A 26,504-nucleotide genomic window follows, 5' to 3' on the forward strand; every position below is an offset into this window, starting at 1 on the left:
TGGTGATTCATAAAATATTTCATACTAAACTGCATTTCTTCTATTCTCCACTTTATACAAATATAGTAGTCTTCTCTAATACATTATTTTTCTTTAGTGAGGCTTGTATTCACAGTCTTATCAAAATGTCCTTTCAGTTTGCCTTCTTCAGTCTTATTCATGTTATGAAATTTTACAGAATTCTTAAACCCTAGCTGTCTTTCCTAAAGTAAATAATGATAATAAAAAAATATAGGTTTTAATATTTTCCTGTCTAAGACTAAGTTGGATGAATTAAAGCCAGAACCTAGCTTATGGTCAGAGGCTTGATTTTATGATCTATTTAAAATATGAAGCCTGGAAGAAGATTTTATCATGATGGCTATTGCAACTTCTCAGTATCTGGCATATAACATTAATTTTCCTTTCATATCATTTCTTTTCTTGAAGACCTCTCTAAGTTACTGTACTGTGTAAAAAAAAAAGGAATTTAAGTTTCATGAAGTTATAGACGAAATTAGTTATGAATTAGAATGATATAAAATTACCAATTTATGATCAGATCTAATACATTCTTTTAAATTATTGTTCACAATTATTTATGTTGGCGTCATTCTATGAACACCTGATGTGTTCTTTGGCATGCTATGAATTTAGCAGATGCATCGTCTTTTAGGCTTTACAGCCTCCTCTGAGGAATGCACAACATTTGGAACAAAGCCACTCTTAACACCATCCCATCCATCCTGTATAGAAATTTCTCCTTTTTTTACAAGTTCATATATGTCTCGGGTAAGAATCGTAAATGATTCCTCAACGTTTGTGGCATCTTTCGCAGAGGTTTCTATGTATTTCATACCACAGTCAGATGACAGTTTTTCAGCTTCTTCTCTTGTAACCTGTCGCTGTGACACTAAGTCGCATTTATGTCCTACTAACAGAAATACAATTCGAAAAGGCTGTACATGCATTTTAGCTTCTTCTAGCCAGTCTTTCACATGTTCAAAAGATCGCCGGTTTGTGATGTCAAACACCAGTAGTCCACCAACAGAATTGCGGTAATAAGATCGTGTTATTGATCTGAAAAGTGAAGAGAGGGATAGAAAGAAAAAAAGAAAGTTTAAACAGGAATGTAATAAAATGCTTCCCTATATTTGCAAAACAAATTTACATTTCATTGTAGCAATATGGTTTTTATTTTATATTTTTTTCTTGCTTACTTACCAGAATTTATTAATTACTGTTGTATAAAAGTGTTCATTTTTCATATTTTCCTCAAATGTGGAAGGCATTTCATTCAAAATTTATAAATTCAACATTGCTGATATCAGCTTTGGATGACCACTTGCTTTGGAAATAGGTATTTCTGGCAAAACTGACTGTGTTATGCATGAAAAATAAAAAGCTAGAATACTTATGCTTAATATTTTTTAAAGTGAAGGCCCTGGTCCTGCATACACTTATACATATGCTATACTCATGCATATACTTAATTTTGTTCATGTGAGTTGTTCCATAGTTAAGCCTGTGCTAACTGTTGAATTTGTGAGGGCACAAGAGAGCCATACACAAATATATTTTTTGTAATCCTTTCAAACCAGTTCTCTGAGATTAAATTTGTACAAATTACCATGTTGTCAGGCATTCATGTTTGCTGAGGTAAATAATGAAGAAACTAAGAAAGGAAGGTTTCTAAATAATTTTGGCCAAAAAAGAAGTCAGTTGGGCAAATAAAAAATTGTTAGAATATTTATTTGCCCCTTGTTCATCTATGATATATGGTTTCAAAAACTCTTTAGACTGCAATTATTCTGTCATAGAATGAGATTTTCCGCACTACCATCTTTTCCCTCTGTTTATCCATCACAATCCCTCAAAGTGCAGTGGTAACTTGTGAGGATGTACTGGGGAAATCACAGGTTTAAGAGACATTGCATTATTAATTTAGAAAAGAAAGGGGAACATGGTACAAAACCTTTGACAGATTTGTTGCCAAGTGAAAAAGTATTCTTATTAGAATCAAGCATGCTTTGTTAGCTTTTAAATGGTAAACCAGTAAAAAGGACCCTTTGGGGGAGCCACATAGGGCATGTTCACACATGCAGCCATGTGCGTGTGCAGCAGCTCAAATAGAAGCAGTGCAAATTTGAGCTGGGGCTTTTTGCCTTGGTGCATGTGCCTGGACATGCACTTTGCTGTGCGGTAAATTGTGCCACTTGGGGCGAAATAACCCTGCCTGGCTCCACCTCGGATCTGCAGTCAGGGGGAACTAGAGCCCGGGGCCAGCACCTGTGCTGTCCCCAGCAGGATAAAAAGCTGCCCTGTCCTGGCCCCATCAGTACAAAAAGCCACCCTGGCAAGTAGCTCAGGGCTACTTGCTGTCAGGAGCTTCTGGGGACCGGCCAATTGGTACCTGGGCACACTACCCCTGGTGCCAGCTGGACTGCTGAAGCAGCTCTGAGAGTTCCCTGCACCCTCTGCAGAGAGTTCACTGCAGGAGTCTGGCAGTGGGGGCTGCTGGCTGGCTGTGACCTGCTGTGCACTTGCCAGACCCAGACGGGGACTGCACAGCCAGTAGAGGCATCTACTTCTCTAGGCCAGCTGCCAGTGGGCTGTGGCTGCAGGGGTGGCTTTTGTATGGCACTACTGCCATGTGTGCCCCTGCTCGGCCATCTGGGCAGCTATCACCTGGAAGATGTTCTGGTTGTGGTGGCCTGCTTTGAACTATCAAAGCATGTCCCCTTGGCCCCAATTGGCCAAGCAGTCAGCCACCTCCTATCGCTGCCCCACCCAGCCCCAGCCCTCCCCTCCCCCATAGGCCCCAGTGCTGCCCTGCCTAGCCCCATCCCCCACTTGCACCCCCAGCCCCTGATGGCTGCCCCCTGCCTCAGCCTCTGGTACTTTAAAAGAAAAACAAAAAAGTCTCTACTCACCCCAGGACCGGGGGCTGAGGGGCTCCAGGGCCTCCTGGCAGAGGCCCCTCATGCAGCATAGGGCAGCGGGGGGCAGCAGGGTCCAGGCTGGAACTGCTGGGGCTGTCACCCGGCCCTGTGCTCTGTGTGTGGGCGCTCAGTGACCCCGACTGGCAGCTGTACTGCCAGTAAGTGAATGCCAGGGGTTTTTGTTTGTTGTTTTTTAAATTGCCAGGGATGTTCAGGTGGAAGGATGGGGCCAGGTGGGAGGGCTGGGAGCAGGTGGGGGGTAGGGCCAGGTGGCACTGGCATCCAGAGCATCTCTGTGGAGGACCCAGCCTCTGGTTGCCTCAGGGCACAGTCCGGGTCTACTTTTGTCCCCACATTGGAAATTTGCAGTGCTGGGAACATTTTCTCATTCCTGCACGTGCCTCTTGCAGCATCTCAAAGGAGTTTGAGATGCTGCAAGAGGCACGTGCAGGCTCGTCTGGATGTGCCCACAGTGTCTCTGGGGAAGATGGCTATTTAAAGTCAGAATTGAAAGAAGAATCTGGCGTAATCCAAAGGCATCATATATCCCTAACCCCTATTAGAAACACGTGCCCTTAAATATTAGAGGGCAGCCATACATAAGGTAACTGATATAAGACACTACTCTATTTACTCAACTTTAAGATAAGGGTTTTTTTCCCATTCAATATGGAGTGGGGAGGGGGAGAGGCAAATCATGGATTCAGGTACTGGCTCAAGGTGGGTGGCTGCTACAGCTCTGGCCCTAACTTGGGGAAGACTGTGTGGTGCAGGGGATGGGAGAAAATGAGGGGGGAGACTGTGGAGAGATTATGCAGTGTTGGGGGAATACAGGGAGATTGTGCAGTGAGAGTGGGGGAGCATGGAGGGAGAGTATGCTGTGTGGAGGTGGGGGCAGGGGAGATTGCACAGTGTGAGGCCAGAAGGGAGTGCAGGGGAGGTCATGCAACATCAGGGAGCTGTTCTGGCTCCATCTGTGGACCCGGGGCTGGAGCTGCCAGAGATGGTAAAGATGGCTGCTGCCTCACTGGGGCTGGGGTTGGGGCCAAAGCCACCATGTGCTCCATGTCCCGGGCTGGAGCTGGAGCAAACACATATCATAAGTGGTGGCCTCAGGGGGACAATGGTTGGGGGAGGCAGGTACCAGAGACAGATGGGAGGAGCAAGGGTTAGGCTGCCTGCCCACTCCGTTCTGCTTTCCCCACCACAGTGTTTGCGGGGAACAAATTTAAGAAGACCTCTTAATAATTAGACACTATGTATGGAAAATTATAACAAATGTATATTTTTCTATGTATCCAATCAAATTATTGGGGGATTGTCTTAAATTCAAAGTAATCTTGGATTCAGGTAAATACAGTATTTACTCCAAAGGAATTTACAAGAAGAAACAATTGCAAAGCAGCAACCAGACCCTGAAGGGATCAAAGATGGTTGGTGTGGGTGGAAATAAAGCAAGCAAGGCAGAAAAGCAAGAAGCTAAAGCAGCTCTTCTCAGATGACAATGGTGAGTTCATATCAGAATTCAGGTCTCTCACTTCCTTCATAGAAGTAAAGTTGGATAAAATTAGAGCTGCAATAGCAGAAATTGGGAGACACTGAGAAAAATTTGGATAAAAACCTTCAAGCCAATATAGAACTCCAACACCAAATCAAACTGAGCTCACAGAAACAACTGAAGACGTGACACAAGTGAACAAAGAAACAGCATAAACATTCAAAATTCTTCCTGAAGGGGTAGAAAGGTAACCTTACTAACTTCCTAAAAAAGCTCATCCTAAACTTTTAGAACTGCAGACAAACACATTAATATTCACAGTTAGAATGGATGGATTTCTTCGTGCTCCTCCTCAACACAAGTAGGTTTATAGACATAATTTAAGACAGTAACATTTTGAGGTAAAATAACAGATTAAGAGAAGATCAAGAGAAATCTGTCTGCAGTTAAATTGGCGGGGTGAGGGGGACACAGTACAGATTTCCCAAAATAAATAATATTTCATTCTAAAGAAAAAACACAAGAACTGAAAGAGTTTACAACCTATCCCTGAGAAGCAAAAATAAAATACAGACAGGGCTTTCCCTTTAAGTTTGTTTGCACAGGAGGTATGATGATGCATAAAGGGGAAGGCAGGAGGAGCTAACAAACCTCAGCAGATTAAAACATCTAGGGACATTATCACACATTCTCTTGCAACAGTTACAAATCATTGGACTGTTGTGAGGCATTAAAGTTAGAATGTCACAGATTCAGGGTGCAGACAGAAGTAGGGTTACCATATTTCCAGTATCAAAAAAGAGGACGCCTGTGGTGGGGGGGAGAAAGAAAAGGAGGTATATGATTGTGGGAGGGGCAGTGACAGGCCTGTGCCCTGCCTCTGCTCTTCACTCCCAAGCCCCTGTCCCCCAGCCCTGCCCATGCCTCTCACCCATGACCCACAGCCCGCTGGCCTCCAGCCCTGCCCATGCCCCACACGCTGGACCCATAGCTCCCTACCCCCCCAGCCCTGCTGTGCACATGTTCTCTCTCTCTCTCTCCTGGGAGCAGCTTGCTGGGGGCCACGCGCAGAGCACATGACCCTTGACAGCCAGTTACCTTTCCCCTTGATCCCAGCCCCAAGCAGCCAAGCAAAAACCTGGACATTTGCTCACATTTCAAAAACCTGCCTGGACACGAGGACCGGGAGCCAAAAAAAGAGGACATATCTGGGGAAACCTGGATGTATGGTGACCCTAGACAGAAGTGCAGCTCCCTGCTGTAAGTGAGAGCACTTTGCAGGAAGTGTTCTGAGTTACAACTGTTCCCTTGGAGCAAACAGAAGTTCACTGTTAGTTCCCAGGGGAAGGGGAATCTAGTTGCTGGCTGTCAGCCTGTGCTGATTTCTGCAAGCAACTGCCCCTCCTCCCTGGGAGGGCTACAAAGTTTTCAGAATGGGAGGGGGTAAAGGGAACAGAGGAAGCTCCTTCTTGGGGTTTTCCAGCCAGCACTGGAGGGTGGGGTGGGTGAATTGGAGTCGCCCCCACCTTGGTAGGGGCGCCAATACACCTGCACCATCCTTCAGTAGGGCTGATAAACTCCCAGCCCAAACCTCCTCTGCTCCCTTCCCCCCACCCCCTGCCCCTTTCTGAAAACAGTGACAGGCCAGCTGGCAGTGCAAACAGAAGTTACAGAATGCAATGAGGGTTCAGATTTTCACCCAATCAGCCATTTTTGAAGCAGTCTGCAACCATGTACTTGTCTTTGGTCATGGCTATAGACTGCTTTTTGTGGGTAAAAATTGTCACTTCTGTCTGTGCCCTGTCATTTGCAGCAGCTGCAAAACATTGGAATGTAGCAACTTATTAAAGTTAATACAAGTTAGGTATACCCCTCACCTGAAAGGAAGCAGCTTTGTAATGCCATGAGGACACTTAAGTTGTGCTCAGTGCTTAAACATGCATGTGACTGTTTTTTAACTGCACTTAAGTGTTAAAAGTTGAACATGTGACACCAGCCTAGAACATAACTCTAAAGCACAACTAGTTTGAGGGTCTTGTTGCACAGGGTACCTAATACATGTTAAATCTGTGGACTGGTATATGATATTAAAGTTATAATGTGTTCTGAACAGTCACATGATGATGTTTACAATGAACCTTACATGCACAGCTTGTGCTCCGGTACAAGAAGGGTGGTGAGCAGGCCTCCTGGCATGCTGTGCTGGAGGAACTTTCTCCCATACTTCTGACAGTGGCTAAAAACAGTTGAGCACAGATGAAAGCAATAATTGGCTGAAGTGAGGTGAGGAAACAAATTCCAATCCCTCCTTGACCGACTGGTTCAGTGGGCATTGGCTTTCCTAGAGATGATGAGCAGTGGAACTCAATAAATCCTTGCTATGACCACTCTAATCCAAAGGCACGCTATACTTTGGCAGCACAAGCTTCTGGCCCTACTGAAGCACTATGAGGACTGTGATGCTGCCATTGGCATAATGCTAGCCAAACTACAGGAGGCACAACACGATGCCACACAAGCTCCAGCATTGTGGGCCCAGTATCTGATACCACTGCTGGACACTACTACTGAGCTAGAACTGACTTGTGAGGCAGTTCTTTCAAAAGAAAGATATATCTTTTTATTCAATACAACACAAAATAAATATACATATTGATATTATCCTGCTTTCCAAATCATTACCAAGAAATTAGTAGTGCTGTAGCAAAAAAATAAGGCGGAATAGTCTGGTTGGACTGGTTCAGTTATTTATCAGAGACTGGGAGAAAACACCAAAAATGAGAACCTGACAATTGAATGACAAGGGAAAAGTCCAAACTACTAGAGAGGAAATCAAGCTGTATTTCAATGAGAATAATATAAATTAAAAGAATATTTCATGGGATGCTTTTAAGGTAGTAATCAGAAGCAATCTAATAAGAAAAGAGTCTCATCTTAGAAAGTATAGAAGAGGGAAAATGCAGAATCTGACTAATGAGGTAGAAGATGTAAAAATTATATCAGATTTATCACTCACAGAAAGCATATAACAATAACAGAAACTAAAACCAAGTTAGATTTGTTACAAACTAAAAAGGGAGAAAAAGCTCTTTGATACTCAAAACAGCTACATTATGAAAAGCAAAAACAGAAGTGACAGACTACTAGCAAATACATTAAGAAAAATTAGAGAACAATAAAATTGTACAACTTGTCTTCTGGAGAGCTCCAAAGGACTTAGCATTGGCTCAAAAGCCATACATGAAACATCTGCAAATTATTATAAGAAACTGCATTCTTTAAGTGCCAGCAAATCCTAAATACAGAAATACCCAATTAAAGCACATTTGCTGAGATTAGAATGGGAGGACCAAGGGGTTTTAGAAGAGGACATTAAAGCAGAATGATTATGAGATTGCTGCGTGGTTCAGCACCAGGCCGAGGGGCCGACCACAGAGATGCTCTGGCAGCCAGAGCGTCTCCATGGAGGACCCAGCCTCTAGTTGCCTCAGGGCATGGTCCGCGACCATGCCCTACCCTGCTTTTTTAAACTCTGGGGTTTTTAGACCCCTGGATATCCAGAGATCTAATTTTCTCCCTGCGCTGCAAGTTTGCAGCCTGGGAACAATTTTTCATTCCTGCACATGCCTCTTGCCCCATCTCAAAGGGGTTTTAGACAGGGCAAGAGGCATGTGTGTGCTCGTCTGGATGCGCCCCGTGAGGGTCTGGCCATAGATATTTTTATGAAACCAAACAATGCTTGAAAAAAGCAACCTGTAATTGGAACGTCATATGAAATAGCATTGTCTAATACAGTGATTCTCAACCAGATTGCTATGGGGTGTTGCACAAAGTTAGCACTGTTAGGTGCACAAACATGATTCACAAAATAAACCCCGAGTTTTCACATGGTATTAAAAACACCGTGACCTGTAGTGGTCTTTCTGAGTTCTTGGCAACAAAAGAGTTGCTTGATTTTTTTTTTGTAGTCAAAAAACAAGTGAAAGCTAAGAGCTGGCTTTTTCTAAGGGGTGCCTCAAGGTTGTTAAGGGGTGCCTTGAGCCCAAAAAGCTTGAAAACCACTGGTTTAAATGAAGAAAACATTGGTTATTTTTTTCTATATCTTTTAGTATGGTTGGAAAAATAACTTGTGAGAGAGGATTTATTAAATAATGATAGTTTGCTTAAGTGACAACTAACCAGGGCAGCTGTGTGGAGATACTCCCTGCAAATATTAGAATAGATTTAATATCAATGAGCAATTATTTACAGCAACATGTTGCAAGCAAGTATAAGCGATAAGGTGAAATTATGTAGCAGGACACCTAGCAGGCAAGATAGCTAGGGAGTAGTACACTGAGGAGCTGAAATGAGGCAGGTTTTACAGGGCTAACAAGGGCTAGGGACAGACATTAAAAGAGATGGAGGCTGAATTGATTCAACCTTTGCAGGTTAGTTTAACCTGCCTAGACTGAACCAGTTTGTAACAGGAGAAACATTCTCTCTGGACTGAGGAAATGCAAGCACATGCCTGCAGTTGGTCAGTCCAGGAACCGGGGGGCCAGGAAGGGGCTCCTGCTCTGTGACATTATGACAGGAGCTGCTGCCCCCAACAAGGACCCTGCCCCCTCCCGCTGCAGTGGTGGGGCAGGGGCACAGCGAGACAGAGCCCCTTGTGGGGGGCAGGGATGGGGTTATTCCTCTTCCCTCTGGCGTTTGGGAAGAGAACAGCAGGGAGCCTATTCCCCTGCAGGGAACAAGTGTGGCGGCAACAGCGGACAGACCCAGTTGCCAGTGGGGGTAGAGAGCAGACTAACTCTCCTCCCTGCCTCCCTTTGCCTCAGGGGCCATGGTGTCCTGCTGCTGCAGCAATGACGGGGGAGTGCCCAGAAAACCCGGCTCGGGCCCCTGTTGGTAGGATAGAGAGGGGGAATTAAACCCCTCCTTGGACAGACCACTGCTTCTGCTTGTCCCTGCTACCCCTGGGGAGCAGAGGGGCGGGGCCAACCCGGCTGGGCTGGAGCAGAGAGCCCAGCCCAAAGAGCATGCCGTGATGCTGGGGGAGTCTGGTTTAACTTAAACCAGGAAGGGGTCTGGGTAAACTGGTTAGAGCCAAATCAGTTAAGTCTGATACTACATTCAACCAGGTTTATCTCAGACCAGTTTCAGCCATTTTCAAATTGGTTTATGTGCACTGAATGTCTGTTCTGTTACAGGTTTAAACCAGTTTCTGATCACTTAAATTGGTTTATGTTTAATGTCTGTCCCTAGTCCAGGGGGCTCCAAGGCCAACTGCAGGCAGCAAACCTGCTACAATCAGATATTAAACTTTTTTATTTCTTTATATAAATTATAGCAATAGCTAAACTATCTTATCTGCAAGGAAGAGCCCAATTCCTTTAATGGATACAGCTCTATATCTTTTAGACTTTACTCTGGTATTAATTTTATTTCTCAAGCCTCTCTTCTGCCCAGCTCTCAAATAAAACAGCTTAATTATAGCTCAGAACTTCTCATGACTACCACTGACTACCTGCTTGATGTTTGCAAGGAGCGTGATGCAACCTTTTCATAAGCATTACAGTGATTGCCATCATTACTTATGCTCAGACAAGTGCTGGAAGATCAGACTCTAAGGTTATTGAACTGAAATGCAGTATGTTTTCTCCTTTTAGAGCATTACAGGTGCCCCTTTTGGCTGGAGTAATTAGCCAAGAACCTGGGATCTTGCAGGCTTTTCAAGGAAGAGAAATTGATGATGGGGTCACATCTGAAGTACTCTTGATTTAAAAGAATGTACAGGGAGTGGTCTGTTTCCTGGAATACAGTACTTGCGTCTACATGAGATGCTACTGTGCAGTCATTACTCGTATAAACAAGTACTAAATAAATGCTCAGTAACCTGAGTTACTGTGCAGTAACACCAGCAAACACCTTTTATGTAATGCTACTCCCCAGTAGCCTAATACTACTGCACAGTAGCATCGCGTCATGGCTTTTGCTGAGTGATGCTACTGTGCAGTAGTATCGGGCTACTGCACAGTCCGCATCTTGCATATTTGCACCCAGTGGAAATTAAACAAGAAGAGAGGATTTTTGCACACAGTTCCATGCCACCTATCTGTCTCATCAGGTGAGAGGCTTTACTGGATGGCAAGTGAGGAAGAGCCCTGAAGCAGGTAGGAAATGCAAGGAAAGACATGTCTTTTGCAAGGTGTCTTGTCTCTCAATGGATGCTGAGAGGAGCTGACTGGCTCCTTGCCTCCCTTTCACCTTACTATCCAGGCCTTTAGAAGCTTCTTGCTCCCTTTGGCTGCCCTGCCCACCTTCATTATAAGTAGAGTTATGAGTTTCTGGGTTGTCATAAGTCTCAACAATCTCCTGTTTTTATTAGCTGGGACCCAAAGAGGTAGTTTCTTCCCTGTGGGGCTGAAGGAGTTATCAGGTTTCAAGAGACTGTACTAAATCCAGTGGGTAGCCTGAGGACTGCACTAATTTATGGGTTAAATGGTGGAAACCCTATAAGTGCTGCACTGGACCTACATAAATATCTGGTATATTAAGTTAATAAAATTGCATCCTGATATTTAAATCCTCCCCCATGGCTGTTTTCATTCATTTGCACGTCCTGATCAAGCCTATTTCAGGAAACACTCAGCATCTAAATTCTCTCAGATTTTTCTCAGGAACATACCCTTTGTTCCTATGCAGGCAGAGTCTGACGGTTCCTTCTCACCTAGCTTGTCTGAGCATTCTCTGCCCATTGTTTCACAGACACACAAATTCTTCACAAAACAACTGTCAATGGAAACACTTCTAAACAGTCACTTGAGCCATGTATATGTTTCTGCTGTGGACAGGAACATGTGCCTGAGTATGAGCACTTGTTTGATAAAGAAACATGACTGTTTCATACAGCTATTTTGAATGTAAGACTTAAGTTATACCCAAAGCCTATAACATTATATTAGAGCCATGATAGCATTTTTTTTAACTAAGTAGGTGTGAAACCAAAAGTTATTAGGGTCTAAAAATTATTTAGAAAAGCAATTATGTAATTATTTAGAAAAGCAATTATTTAAAGCAGGAGATGGGACTTTTCTGGTGGGCCACAAATTAAGTCCCGCATCCTCCCTGGATACCACTCCAATCTCTTTCTCCTGCCTGATTTGCTGCTTAGCTTTCTGCTCCTTACCTTATCTACCACTGCGCTCCCTGCCCCTCTCCTGATCTGCCACATGCCACTCACACAGGCTGTCCATGTCACTTGTGGGACACATGCTGCAGGATGACCACGCTTGATTTAAATGTAGTTATTTAGAAAAGAAATCTTTCTTCTCTACTTCATGTAAATCAATTACAAGTTATGATACCCAAAGACCATTGTGCCTTTTCTAAACATGGACTGGTTTACTATATATAGGGGTGTGTGTGTAAATATGTATATATACATAAAAATGAACCAATTTAAATGAACAAATGAATTTTTTATATATATACATACATATATATATAATTCATTCATTCAAATGAGTGTATTTATGTACATATATACACACACACACACACACACATAACTATGTGTATGTATGTATGTATGTATGGGCAATCCCTGCTTACTGCAGTTTTGCTATAGTGCTCATTTAAAATACCTACCCCGTTTCACTTAGCCTGCAGAGCATTTTGTTATAACACTCAGCGTGGTGGGTGGGGGGGAAGCAGTGGCAGCAGCAGCAGCGGCATTGTCGTCAAGTGAATTGGTGAGAGTGGCAACCGGCAGGGCCCAGGGTGGGGTGGCAGAAGCCCGGGTTCCGCTCCAGTGTGTGGTACTGGAGCAGCCGGTGGGTGGGGAGGAAAGGTGGTGGTGGCAAGAAGGGGTGGCCAAGGGATGTGAGCACAGGGGGTGGGCTGGTGCTTGAGGCCCGGACTAGCATGAGTGTGGGACCCGAGGCCTGAGGCCAGGGTTCTCAGGAGTGCAGGGCTTGGGCCGGTACAAACCAGTGCTCAAGGACATGTGTATAGTGTCCCCCGCCCCAGGCCACAGTGGGGCGAAGCCCATGGAGCCCCCCATCCCTGGGCTGCAGCCCATGACTCATTCCGCTCTGGGTATGCACTCACCCGCAGGGCATGGACACCATCCCGAGCTTCCCCACCATACTGGCTGGGGCCCCGCTGCCTTCTTGCTGTTAATCCCTATGTGGGCGGGCCCCCAACTCAGGCCCTGCAGGCAAGGCAGCTGGGGCCACGCATAGGTGCACTGGTGGCCAGTGGGTATAGGCCAGCATGGGCCATTGTGGTGGTGGAACAATGAAGCCAGGAGGAGCCAATGCCTTCCCTGGTGGAGCCCACACAATGTCTTGCTGGGAATGGCAGGGCCAGGGCTGGCAGGTGCTGCAGAACCAATTATATTTATTTACTATAAACCCTATGGGGAAAATGCGTTTCACTTAGCACTTGGTTTTTCTGGAACTAATTAAGATCGCTAAGCAGGGGTTGCCTGTACGTTACACACACACACACACACACTGTGTGGCTCTATGTGTGTGCATGTGTGTATATATGTATATACATATGTATACTTTTATATATATAAAATGGACTGTTACACTGTTTTAGAAAACAGACATGGGAAAGGATTTAAATAAACTATGAGAATCTAAATGAATGAATGAATGAATACATTAGTTTATGTAGATACATATACCAGATAAATAGGTAGATAATTTATATATCTATCTATGTTAACTAAAGGATATCATATTATTGGAGACTGCAATCTTTTCAGATTTCCAACAAGAGATTTTGCATCAAAGATTTCAAAAGATTTAATACTTTTGTTGTTCTTCACACCATGCTTGCTCTCTGTAACAAAGAAAATTACTTTTTGGAGAAACTGAAATCTTTGTCAAACAGGACATGCTAAAATAAGTCTTAAATCAACCTCCACCTGTTCAAGAGATTAATAAAGCTAAAGTAGTAATTAAACCTGAAACAAATGGCTTTGATTTTGAATTCTACCATTACAAGGTAGGTTTCTTAAAAGTGAGACTATTGCATAAGATAATCATAAATCACAATGACCCTCCAAAGAATATTTCATACTCTTCAGTTTGAATTGAGAATACTGGTATGTTGTTAAACCGTGGAGCCTAACATGCTTACTGAAATCATGGCTTCTCATTTAGAGAAATCCTTGTTTGAGCTAATTAATCCTGATTAAACTAAGCTTTACAATATGGGGAAATACTTTGTTCACAACAGAAGTTATCTTCTTAGCTGAATCTAAGTAGGTTAAAAAATAAGACATTGATTATTGGTTATTTTCAAGTTAAGACTTGGCAAAAGGATGTTCACTGAGCACTGTTTTAGAATATAAATTAGAAGCCATATAAACCATGCCAGACTATGTTTTTAGGAATGACTGTACCCATGTTACATCAGGCAGAAAGTAGGACAGGGCAGCACCTGAGAGACTGCCCTGTCCTTGGTTTCTAGTGTAGACAGGCATGAGCTTTTGTAGGCAACAGCCTATTTAATCAGATGGACTGAAATGGACTGGCAGGAAGAAAATATTTTATGTAGAAGGGAAAGGGACAAGGAGAGGAGGTGCTGTTAAGACAGGTTATAAAGGGATTGATTTGATCAGTTAACATGATGAACAAGGCAGTTAACACCTGCTGGAATAAACAACTACTCCAGGTAAGAGGATAAGAATATAGGGATGTTTTATTTCTTCCCAAATCATGCATTATGAAGACAGAATTCATTTATATAGCGTTGGCTTTGTCATTTTTCATTTAGAATAATTATCACATTCCCATAATGTTTTCCCCATAAAGGCAAATATTCTATGGGTGATATTTGATTGGATCAGCTGTATGGTTGGTATAGATATAGGCAAGCTTTGGGGTATCATTGGACCCCTCAGACCTCACTGTGATACCCAAAAGTTTGCAGAAAGTTTGGTACTCTTACTACTTTAAGAGAAGGCAGGGAGCGGGAAAAGCAGGCTGCAGTTGCTCCAGAGAGTAATTTAGAGAATCACCTGACCAGGAGGGGGCTGGGCTAGGATATAAGCCCATGGCCTGAGCTAATCAGGCATTCTGCTCCTGAGAGCCAGGGAGAGAGGAGCTCTGGAGCAGCAGGTCTGCAGCTCCTGATTAGCACTTGAGCTGGGGTAAGAAAAACTGGTGGTTTAGGGGTTGAGACTGTAGGGGTGGTAGAGGTCTCAACCCCTACACCCCCTAGGAGTAAGGCCAGGCCTGTGGGATAGGGGCCAAGGAGAGGGAGGAGGGCCATAGCAATAGGGCCAGGGATCAATAGCTCAGGAGGGGTGAGAGCCAGTAAGGCCAGGGAGCCTGTAGCCTAGAGATCTCACCTGCCCTAGGAGTGATGTTAGGGCCCAGGAATAGGGGCCAAAGCTCAAGGAGGAGCCACAGCTAGAGACTGCCAGGACCAGGGAGCCTGGTCATCTCAACTGACCTGGGAGCAGGGTCAGGGCTCAAGGATCTGGGTCAAAAGCCAAGGAGGATCACAGCCATAGACTGACAGGACAGAGACCTGAAGCCCAGAGAAAGGTGGAGACAAGGCCAGGACCTGGGAGAGGTGGAAAATACAGGGCCATAGGTTCAGTGCCTGCAAGAGGTGGAAGCAGTCTGATGGTTAGAGACAGAGACCTGAGCCCAGGAGGGGCAGGTGATTTTTTTTTTTTTTTTTTTTTTTTTTTTTGCACCAGTCCTGGAAGCACTGCAATACCAGGTCAATGCATGGAGTGGATGGAGCACACTCCGGTTCCACCACCCAATACCAAAAAGAATATCAGTGAGTGTTATGCATCCTTTTGCTGCCCTTTGGGAGCCTTCTCCCATGCAGGTGATAGTCAAGGAAACTAAGGCCTGAGCCCAGGAGGGGTAGAAAAGACAGGCTTGAGAGCTAGAGGGTGATTAGTAACATTTGCAAGGCTTGGGTGTGGCTATAAGGGGAGATGAGGCCATGTAATTAGCCCTTAAGGCAGAGACTGGAGACATCTGAGCTCAGAAGTGTAAGATCAGTCCTGGGAAGCCCTAGGGCAGCCTCCCTCTTCTAAAGATGTGATCATGTCAAGGCAAGGCAAGAAAGTTGAAGAGGAAAAAGCCCTTGTCTCCTTCATCTTCTTTGGGCAAAGGGAGCCTCCAGGGATTTCACTGCTACCCTGTTACAGGAGGCAAACAAGAACAAAAGAGCTAAACTCTTCTGGTGAATCTGGCCCTTAATTTGCTATTGACTTGTTGTCTGTGTTGGTGGGAAAAGCACTGACTTGGAAGTGCATGTGGAGGAACCAGCTGTGAGATTCCTGATGACTGAGATTTAAGGGTTCACCTGTCCTCCTTCCTCAGCTTTTCCTGATAGCGTGGGAGTGGTGATCCATGTCAGAGGCAGCTGTGCCATGCAGACTCTTTCAGGAGTCTGCACCAGTATGAGAGCTCAAATTAACATAGTATCTTTCAGGATCAGCAACGTTTGGGACAAATAATCTACCAACCAGAATTCTTGATCCATTGTCCAATGTCCAATCTCCTTCATACCACTGTGTCATTACAATCCTATTGCATGTAAATTAAGTGGAGGGAAGGATACTTTCAAATCAGAATGGTACCAACTTTACAGTTATCATCTGACTGTTGATTTGGAAATGACCCATATAATAAACTATCTGTTGCTGGTAGGTATTGCAAGGTTTTGTCGCCCTCTTTGTCAGTGCCTTGCCCCGCAGCGACATGAGGGTGAGATCCAGTTTCGGTGCCACCTAAATGGTTCAGGCACTTTCTTACCTGCCACGTCTTTGATGTTGTTGTCGGGGAGGCAGTTCCCTGTCGGTGACCTGAAAGGGTTTCGGCCCTGGGGTGTTTTGGTGGGTCTCCAAACCTTCCTTTTACCCCACCCTTACCACATCCTCGGCTTGGGTAGATGCTGCTCTCCACAGGTCTTCCCACACTGCCCATCTTGAAAGGGATGGGTCTTACTGGCCATTAATCTTCAGGGGTGCATCCCTTGTCTCCAGGTCAGCTTCCCCTCTCCTGAACGCCCCCAATGTTCACTGATACGCAGGCTGAGGCAGCTGTGGAACTGCTGAGCTTGCGTCAGTGTCTCTTTCCAGCTGCTGCTTATCCCAGCTTCTAAAGTAAGTGCTGGGGCACGTCAGTTGAGGGTCTGGGCCTCTCACACTATTATAAACATTAAATATATCATTAGAAAATTAGATATAATAACCTAGCTTAACTACAGCCTTATTTATTCAAATATAGTCTGCAGGACTTGACTTTTAATTCTAACACAAACTAATTACTGGATTTACTTGTAAGATTACAAAAATTAATTATTTACAAGAAGATCACGCAATGTAATTTTGGGAAGGTTATTCCAGTCTGTCAAAAGCCTGAATTCCTGCTTTCAGTGCAAAATGAAGTTAACCTTAACCGTGCATGACCGTTAACTCCATGGTAAAGTTCTCCCCTTCACACAATTCACATTTAGCCAACATTAAAACATATACAGATACAAATAAGGGTCTGAAACTCAGAATAACCAACCAATCTAATTTTGTTCCATCTCTGTCTTTAAATTGCCCCACTGGAGGTATGACTGCACAACAGATAGTTGCCTATGAGACTAATACACTTTTTAAACAGGCTTAGCTTATGAAATACTTGCCTATATGTGGGCCAGGCAAGTAACTCATGCTTACCCTCTTGAAATAGTTAACGAGAACTACTCATTCAAACTGGCAACAGATGCTGTCAAAATACGGCCACCCCTGAGATGGCTGTGATGTCTCTAGGGCACTGTGACCATGCTGGCTCTGCCCTATGGCCACCTACTAATCTTGCCTGTCATGTCTTAGTGTTATGAATGATGGATTGGGAGGCTGCCCTGGAGTTGCTGCTCAGTCATGGTCTTGGTAGTCTCCCCTAAACCCTGTTGGTTGCTGCACCCCTTTATTGGGCCCCACACTTGGGGGTTGCTGCCCCCCCAGCCTTATTGGCTAGATGTGTGACTCCAAAACTTCCCCTTTATGACACCCCATGCCTTGCAGGTGTTATACCGATGTTATCTCCTTGAGTTGAGGCCTCAGCTTAGTCTGGCCTCAGTAACTATTCCCTCTGGCACTGGGGTCTTCTCTCCCACTCATCACTGTGCCCACACTAGCGCTGGGGTCCCCACACTGTAGTGGGCCCCCAGTGAGGCCTCCTCCTTCCCCAGTAGTCTCAGCCCAATCCACTGGTTACAAACAGAAATCAAAGTATGAACCCCTAACATAACACAATCAGTTCAGGATGCATTCTGTCCCTTTAAAAGCATCAAACCTCACCCCTAGCACTAAATTCCTTGTAGGCCAGGATCCCTGGTGAGCTCCTGGAGCCTCTTAATCCTACCAGAAGTAGAACAGGCAATCATACATCTCCACTTAGCTTTCTCAAAGAGAGCTCCTTCGCCCCTGGCTGCTGACAGAGAACTGCCCTCTAGTCCCAGCCCTGTGGTTTAGATGTGCCCAAGGCCCTCACTTTTCCAGTCAGCTGACCGCCTGTAGGTGCAGGCTAATTCCCTCATTCCTGCTGCCATGGTAACCTGCAGCTGTGGGGTTCCTGCCTGACTGCTAGGGCCCTCTCCCTAGGCAGTTTCTGTCCTTAAAGGAGCAGGCACCTTAGTGCCCTGTGACAGATCCATTCTCTCTTCAGAAAATTATGAAACTAACAATAGCAAAATATTTGTTTCTAAGGCTTTGAAGCCAGCATCATGGTTCAGCATGCCACATTAGCTTTTCAGGTGCGTGGTTCTGAACTGGAAGCAAGACAGGCCCATTAGTGGGGTACTGTGCAGAGGCCAAGAAGCACGGTGCAGAGGTAATGTAAGATGCCTCAGAATGATTCTGCCTACTCTGTGAGCTAACTTTGGCTACAAACAATGTCACATCTGTCCCAGGATAAACCACTTTATCCTGGGCCAAAGTGCAATAGCTCAGATGTCCTTGTCCATTATCCCAGAACAAGTCCTAAAATTGTTCATGGGATAAAAAGTAATAAGTTTATCTTGGAACTTTGCAAAGTGTGTGTGAATGGTTCTCCCAGGGTTGCACCACTGAAGCAATGGCAGAAAAGCAGCAGCATTCAGCTGCTCACTAAACCCTGGTCAGAAGGATGATGTGTGTACATGTCAATCCTGGGATATTTCTGTTTTGGGACAAACACAGCGCAGCTTGTCTAGGGACAAATACAGCATCTGTTCCTAGCCATACTGTTCTGCAAACCTAGATACAGGCAAATAAACTGCTCTGGCTGGGTTTGTGTATGGATTTCACATTCATATTGTTTTGAGTTTGTTCTCCTTTTACCTGGGAATTTAACTTTTCTACTTTAATGTGGGAACAAGTCACTCTGATGCACTAACACTTCAACTGGAGCTGGGACAGCTCATTTTTTTAAAATCATGTCATGCTTATTCCACCTAAGGATGGATTTGGGAGCCTAAGTTTAGTCACCAAGGTTTGAGAATTTTGACCAAGTTGTAAGTTCTGCTAATTCAGAACCACATTCTGATTTACCTGTTGGCTCTGAATATCTAACATCTCCTTTTGTAATACAACTTTCACCCTAAGCTCCTCCAGTGTAACTGAAATAGAATGCAAGGCTCTGAGGAAGATAACAACCACAAAGGGAAGGCTCTGCCAGATCAAATCAGTAGTCTATTAATCTAGTGGACACTTAAGAAAAAATGTACCCAGAGAGAAAGCTTTCCTAGCCCCCGTCAATTAGTGGCTGGCCTAAAATGTGATGCATAAAAGTTTATATCCTTTATAATGTTTTATCTAATATTATGATGGATGCTTTTGCTAACCATATAGATGTCTAATTTACAAAAAATTCTTACTGGGGGCTTTATCTATACACACATTGTACCCCTTTAATGATATCAGAATAGTTATGGCACTACAACCTCCTGAGCATGGAAACATCTATACAGTTATAAAAGTGTCACAATTTATTTCTGTAAGGAATAATCCTCAACCAGGGTGCCATGGCACCCTTTCAACTATGCAACAGGGTGCCATGCCATTTTAGCATTGTTAGGTGTGCAGATATAATTCAAAGATACACTCTGAGATTTCAAATAGGAATCCATAGTGTTAAATACATTGTTGTCTTTCCAAGTTCTTTGCAACAGAGTACTCTTTCTATTATTTTCCTGTAGTCAAAAAATGAGTGAAAACAAACAGCTGATGTTTTCCAAGGGGTGCCTTGAGTCTAAAAAGATTGAGAACCACTGCTGTAAAGTATAGGGAAAAGCTGATAAGTATAGGATGTCTTTATAACACTATAACTATGTCCACTATGTCCAAGTATTGTGGTAGAAAAATCACACCTCTAACTAAAAGATGTTGGTATAAAATTGCATGTTTACCAGGCTTAATCTCTTGCCCTGTTGTTACCTTTGGCAGTAATTAAGGGCTTTGTTACATATTAATTTTAGGCGGCTCAGGGAGATCTTAACCCTAGGATTGTCCTCACATTAACACATGAAACTAGTTTTAAGCACCCTTTTGGCATCTTGCAGTTTCACTACTCCAACTTAAATTTATCTGTAATCTGTGTTACCCAGATCATGTTAAACTAACATGTGGCCACTCTAGGCTACACATTTAGTGTAACACTCCAGCTGCCCCCTCTCCCCCACTGGCCCAGAGCCAGCAGCTAACTTCCCTGCCCCTCCACCCTGGCCCAGATCAGATCAGCTGTCCCCTGCCAATGCCCACCGCCAGCCTCCTCGTCCCTTCCCCCACTAGACCAGGTTGGCCCGCTGTCCCCCCAACCTCCTGTATTTGGCCCACCATCTGCAGCCTCCCCAGGTTCTCACCCCCATGTCTCCTGGTTTACTTGTGGCACTTCCTGGGGGATCAGGCAGGGAAGGGGAACCCACCTGCCACCACTAGTGCCACTGGTGTCACTCTCTGAGCACAGCCCAGAGCAGCTGTGACTTGGTGGTGGCAGCAGCAGTGGTCAGGTTCCTCTTCCCTGTCTGCTCCCCAAGGATAGTGCCAGCAGCCATAGGTAAGCAGGTGACATGGGGGGGTGAGTCATGAGGGTCAGGGGGGAGGTGGGAGGGAGAAGGGGGAGCCCCAGGGTTAGAGGGAGCCCCAGGGGTGGAGGAGCAGGGTGGAACCCGGAGGGGCAGGGGGAGAGCCCAGAATGGGAGGGGAGGGGAGCAGGGGAGTTTTGTACATCTCAGTCCTCAAGGCCCTGCTTTCCTGAAAGCGTGACTGCTCTAAACTCAACCTAGCACTAACTAACACTAATTAGCACTTTGTGAAGCCTCACTGCAACATGTAACAAGGCCCAAACAGAGGTTAGCTATGCTCTATCTAACTACCAAAGACATTTCACAGGGGTGGGGAAAAAGGGGTTGGCACGTATGACCCCTTTAACTTCACTCATAGGGGTCATCCATACTGGTAAAATATTCCAAGAACTCCAGCTGTAACACCTTCCTTTCTCCGTCATCAAACTGTCTCTGCAGAGTCCCATTATAGTAACTTGCCCCTCCTACTGCAGTTGTCTACTGCTTGCTAATGAGTACTTAATTATATAGAGACTGAAGCACTGCTCTCCTGATTTGTGCATAAGGCTGAGTCTCTGAATCAGAAGAATAATGCTTTGTAAGAGTGAAAACTAAACACAATGTGACAATATGGGAAACTGAAACTCTTAAAAAGGGGCTATTGAGGCAGTAGCAATTGTGATTAGAATGAGATTCAAAATGTCCCCAATCTCTGTGCTATAGATAATTCACTGTTCGAATATACAGCACTATAATCCACCTGGGTAACCTCTGAGTAAAGATGGACTCCCATTGGAACTTTTATCAGAGGCCACATATAGACTTTCTTAAGGCAGTTCCCCTGATGTAGCATGAAGACTTAATAAAAAGGTAGGCCAAGGTATAGATTGTAGGTAAAAAAACCTGATCCCATCTTGGTCAGAACTGTAGGATGAACTGCTGCTTTATCTGTATTAAACATAACCTATATAGGTTTCTGTCCCAGCTGATGGGAAATGTAATTGGGGTAGGGTGTTAGGGTAGCTTGTCATACTGTATACTTTAAAGTTGCACCAGCTTATAGAGTGGTGAATTATAGCATTGTTTAAACTTTTTAAATTTAACCTTATTTAATTATTGCTTAAGTTTTGTATTATCTGAACTTTTTATTTTGCTTATCAGCTGGCCTTTGTGTTTTTGTAGAGCTCGCAGTGCTCATTATATTATTGTATCTTTTCTTTTTTATCACTGTGAGAAGTTCTTTTAAAATAACATAGCAATGGCTTTGTTACCAGCTCACATTAACTGAACTTGGCACTAACGGGCTGAATCAGAGGGATGAAATGACTGGATATGTTAATGAAAGGTGATAAGGGAGACCAATGGAGAATCCTCAGAGTAAGACACCAGAAAAGACCAAATTAAGAGGTGTGCTCATGATAGGCCTGTTGAATAAAGGAATATCCTGACAGGATAAAATATGGACAGTATGCTGATAGCAGAGAGATCAATCTAAAAGCAAAGAATCATCATAGGAATGAAGTTAAAGAAAAGCCTAAAAGGGGGCAGCAAGAAAGTTACGTGTGTCATTGTCATAAATCCAGCCTTCAGCACCTGTCTGACTGTCCCAGCCAACAACACAGCCTTTGCTTTCTGGAACCAATTGGTCATCTCTTCTGTTGAGCAAATTAATATCTGGGATTGGGTGAGATTATTATACTGAATGTTTTTCTCTCACTGAATATAGAAACTGCTAAGATAATATTTGTTTACTAATAAAGTTAGACTTTGATTTTAGGACACTGAGTTGTCCGTGTTCATATTTTACATTCCATTTAAGGGTTAAGTGTTCTTTAATGATCCCTAAACACTGTCTGGTGAGCAGTGGTGCTAATATAAGGGATTTTTTTGTTCCATTTGTTCAACACTTGGCACAAAAAAGAACTGGTCCAGGACTGCAGGCCCTTGGTGCTACTTCAAAGCAAATAAGAAAAATTAATACCATCTATCACTGTACTACCTGAAACCTGGCCTCCAGCTGACAACTTGTTAACACTCACTTGCAGAAGTAATACCTATTAAGAATTCCACTTTAATTGAAAAGTAATGCAAAGGATACTCCTCCACAATTTAAAAGGAGTTTCCATGAACCAGATTCAAATTCCACAGCACAGTTGAGAGATGTATATGCAATACCTTTGTTGCGATGCATTTTACAACAGGAAAGGAAAAAAGAAGCTCAAATAGAGTGATAATGGCATAAATATACTTTTCTCCTGGGGGATACACTTGTAATGTCCAAGACTAACTGGGGGTTGATGTACAGCCAATATGAAGCCCTTTACACACAAAAATCCTCAGGGAGAATGTTAAGCCAGCTTTCCAGTGGCTTTGCCCTGCTTTTGATACAGTCCAATGTCTTGTCTATGGCTCTCTGAATCCACTAAGGGCTTTGCACTTGTCCTTGTTGAACCTCATGAGATTTTTTTTGGTCCAATCCTCCAATTTGTCTAGGTATCTCTGAATAGTAGCCTTACCCTCCAGCATATCTATTACTCCCCCCAGCTTGATGTCATCTACAGACTTGCTGAGGGTGCACTCCATCCCATCTTCCATGTCACTGATGAAGATACTGAACAAAACCAGCCTCAGGACTGACCCCTGGGGCACTCTGCTTGATTTAAATATTTATTTATTTATTTATGTAGTGAATGCAAATCTGTGATGCCAAGCAATAGCCTTATTGTTAGCTGAATTCAAAGTTATTGATCCACCTCTTAGTCTGTAGATGGGACAATATACAACATTGTTTGTGTCTCTCCACAAGTGCATGATGGGTTAGCACTGAAGTCTCAGTGGTGAAATTTTGCTGCACAGGGACCTTGGTCTGTCCTAAACCTGTTGGTACCTTGACCCGTCCTAAACTTCACATGATACCAAATGCTCACTAGCCATCAAGCCATTGACTACTACCCTCTGAGCCCAACAATCCAGCCAGTTTTACAGTCCACACATCCAACCCATACTTTCTTAACTTGCTTGCAAGAATGTTGTGGAAGACTGCATCAAAAGCAGGGCAAAGCCATTGCAAAGCTAGGCATTAACAGCTAGGAACAGCCGTCAGCCCCAATACCCTGCTTGGATGGTCTGATTGTTAAAATGACGGAAGTCTGCAAGCAGATGAGACGACCTTTTGGATTTTTTATTTATATTACAATCTATAGTATTACAAGATTTTTAAAATTTGTATTACAATCTATAGTTTCTTTCTTTCTTTACTTGAATGCAATAAACAGATGACAGAATGTGCAAGTTTCCAACATACTGTTTATAATTGAGTAAAATATTTATAATTTGCAGGAGTAAATGTGAAATGCTAAACACAATTGCTTTCCTAATTTCCTTGTAAGCCAGCTGTCAGGAAATTCCTATTGGCAAAGAAATCACAGACTTTAAGAGCATCTCCTCTGGTAGGGTACTGGAGAATGTATAGGATATATAGTTGTGGGTAAATTTCAAAACAAGTGAATGCATGACTCATCATTACATCTTCCCTGAGCCTCAACAGCACACTGAATAATGTAAGATGCCTACAAAACTCCTTTTATTTACATTGCTTTGAGTCAACTGCATTGACATTTAACATATTGGCCCTTTGCCAGCAACACCAAACTACAGAGATGGCTATTTATTGGGCAAGTGTTTATCAGTATTTTACATTTGTTTGTTGGGAAGCAAAAGGAAAATGAAAAATGCTAACAGGGTGCTGTTAGTGAAGATTTCTTCACTAATCTTGGAGCTGCCTGACTCTGCAAATATATATATGCAAGTGTCTGACTCATGCAGGCTCCAGAAAGTTTGTGGCTGCATTGGAGGTCTCCCTATCCAGGGAAAGGAGTAAAGCAAAGAGATCCCACTTCTTTCTGCTCCATGCCAGAGAACTGTGAAGCTGCTAGGAAGGAAGATGGGGGTGTGTAATACCATTTTCTACAACTCTACACACATTAAACAGGGCTGCAGTTTAACTCCATAGTTACAAACTCAGGAGTATATTGGAAATACAATGGTCATCAACAAGTGTGCAGTTTAAGGAAGGCATGATGCCACAGGAAGATAAGTTACTGAATCAGCCTCCTCCTCCTGGTAACTCAGTCCAAATCAGATGAATTGGTCACAAATTAAACCAGTTAGTAAACCCAGTCTAGAATTCACACCATGCTGCTGCCCGTGGCAGACAATAGTACCAAAACTGACCAGGGAGAATGGTACAAAGAGGGCACTTGCAGGCACAGGCCCAGGTGAATAACTAACTCCTGGTATTCGGTGGGGGGTTTAGGGTTGCCTCCCTATGTTCTGGGCAGAAAGGAAAAGCCAACTTGATGCCTATGGTGGGGTTTGAGCAGCTACCCTCATTCAGCCCCACTGCTACCAGCCATGGACAGGGGGCTAGTGAAGCCAAAGCTTGAGGCAACCACCCATGCGGCACCGATCCAGATGGCAGGAGACTGGTGACAATGCAAATCCTGTCCACACTGCCTCTGCCAGGGTGGGGGCAGCGGGGTTGGCGTTGCCAGGTGGAGCCGGGAGCCTCTTCACAGGAGCCCAGGGAGTACTATGAGGGCCGGCATGACTTCTCTTATCTGCACTGAGCTGGCACCAAGGAGCTGCAGTCCTGGCCCAGTTCCCTGTTGTGCCAGGTGCTGCCCTGGCATGCCGAAGGGAGGAGGGCACGGGGGCTGGGGAGGGCCTCCCGTCTCCCCGGGGCGGGGCAGGGGCAGGGGCTGGGAGTGGGGCTGCCCTGGGGGCGGGGGCCCTGGCGTGGAGGGTTATTGCAGAGAGGGGGATTGGGAAGGTGGGGCCGGCGGGTACCTGAAGCGCTCCTGCCCCGCCGTGTCCCACAGCTGCAGCTTGACCCTCTTGCCGGGCTCGATCTCCACGAGGCGGGAGAAGAAGTCCACCCCCACGGTGGGGTCGCAGTGCAGCGGCCCGGGGAAGCGGCCCTCGGTGAAGCGGTGCAGCAGGCACGACTTGCCCACGGTGGAGTCGCCCAGCACGATCAGCCGGAACTGGTAGATCCAGATGGCCGCGTCCATGGCGGCCCCGCGGCTCCTCCCCGGCCGGCCCGGCCCGGCCCCGGCGCCGCGGGCGGAGGCGGGGGCGGAACCGCGGCCCCATGCGCGGGAGCGGGCGGCGCTGTCCTTCAGCACCACGGCCGGCGCCGGCCCGCGCCCTGCTCCGCGCCCGGCGCGGCGGCCGCCGCCTCTGCGCGCCTTGCACCGCGGCTCTGCCCCCTCCCAGCCGCGCCGCCTGGCCCGTCACGGCAGCCGCCCCCCAAGAAGTGGCCCGAGATGGCGGCAGGAAGGGGCTGCTGGGGCGGGAGGGGATGTGACCAAGCCAGGGGGACACGCATGGGGCCAGGGGAAGGGGGAGCAGGTTGGGGAGGCGAGGGATGAGGCTGCCATCCAGGGGTGAGAGCAAACAAGCCAGGGACGTGAGTCGCCACACCTGCCCCTGATCGTAGAGAAGGGGAGGTTGGAAGGGACCTCGGTGACAGTCCAACCCCCTGCACCAAGCGGGACCAGCCCCAACTAGATCATCCCAGCCAAGGCTCTGTCTAGCCGGGTCTTAAAAACCTCCAAGGATGGAGAGTCCACCACCTCTCTGGGTAACCTGTTCCAGTGTTTTACTGCCCTCCTGTTGAGGAAGTTTTTCCTAATATCTAACCTAAACTTCCTTTGCTGCAACTAGAGACCATTGCTCCTCTGCCACCACTGACAACAGTCCAGCTCCTCTCTCAACCCCCGCCTTCCGGTAGTTGAAGGATGCTATTAAATCCCCCCTCGGCCTTCTCTTTTCCATATTAAACAAGCCCAGTTCCTTCAGCCTCTCCTCATAAGCATGTTCCACAGCCCCTAACCATTTTGTTGCTCTCCGGTAGACTCTCTCCAGTTTATCTACCGGACATCCTTTCCATGGGGTGGGGGAGAGGGAGCCGGGGGGGAGGGGCAAAACTGAACACACTCCAGATGTGGCCTCAC

General features: G+C 45.2%; 1 protein-coding gene across 1 annotated transcript; it reads right to left on the minus strand.

Moving 5' to 3' along the window:
* Nucleotides 1-592: 592 nt before the first annotated feature.
* On the minus strand, nt 593-25,562 carry RAB39A (RAB39A, member RAS oncogene family). Its single transcript, XM_090031754.1, has 2 exons — nt 25,336-25,562; nt 593-1,059 (listed from the first exon to the last, which is right to left on the minus strand). The coding sequence occupies exons 1-2, from the start codon at nt 25,557-25,559 to the stop codon at nt 633-635; spliced, it is 651 nt and encodes a 216-aa protein (XP_089887880.1). The 5' UTR covers nt 25,560-25,562; the 3' UTR covers nt 593-632.
* Nucleotides 25,563-26,504: the final 942 nt, after the last annotated feature.

Source organism: Crocodylus siamensis, chromosome 1 (genome assembly GCF_052110815.1).
Source record: "Crocodylus siamensis isolate JL-2025a chromosome 1, ASM5211081v1, whole genome shotgun sequence".
Taxonomy (NCBI): Eukaryota; Metazoa; Chordata; order Crocodylia; family Crocodylidae; genus Crocodylus; species Crocodylus siamensis.

Excerpts from the sequence above, each read along its gene's own strand:
- RAB39A (XM_090031754.1), bottom strand. The coding sequence starts at position 25,559 with ATGGACGCGGCCATCTGGATCTACCAGTTCCGGCTGATCGTGCTGGGC. Across the intron at positions 1,060-25,335 it reads GCGGGGCAGGAGCGCTTCAG|ATCAATAACACGATCTTATT; the intron begins GTACCCGCCGGC and ends TTCACTTTTCAG.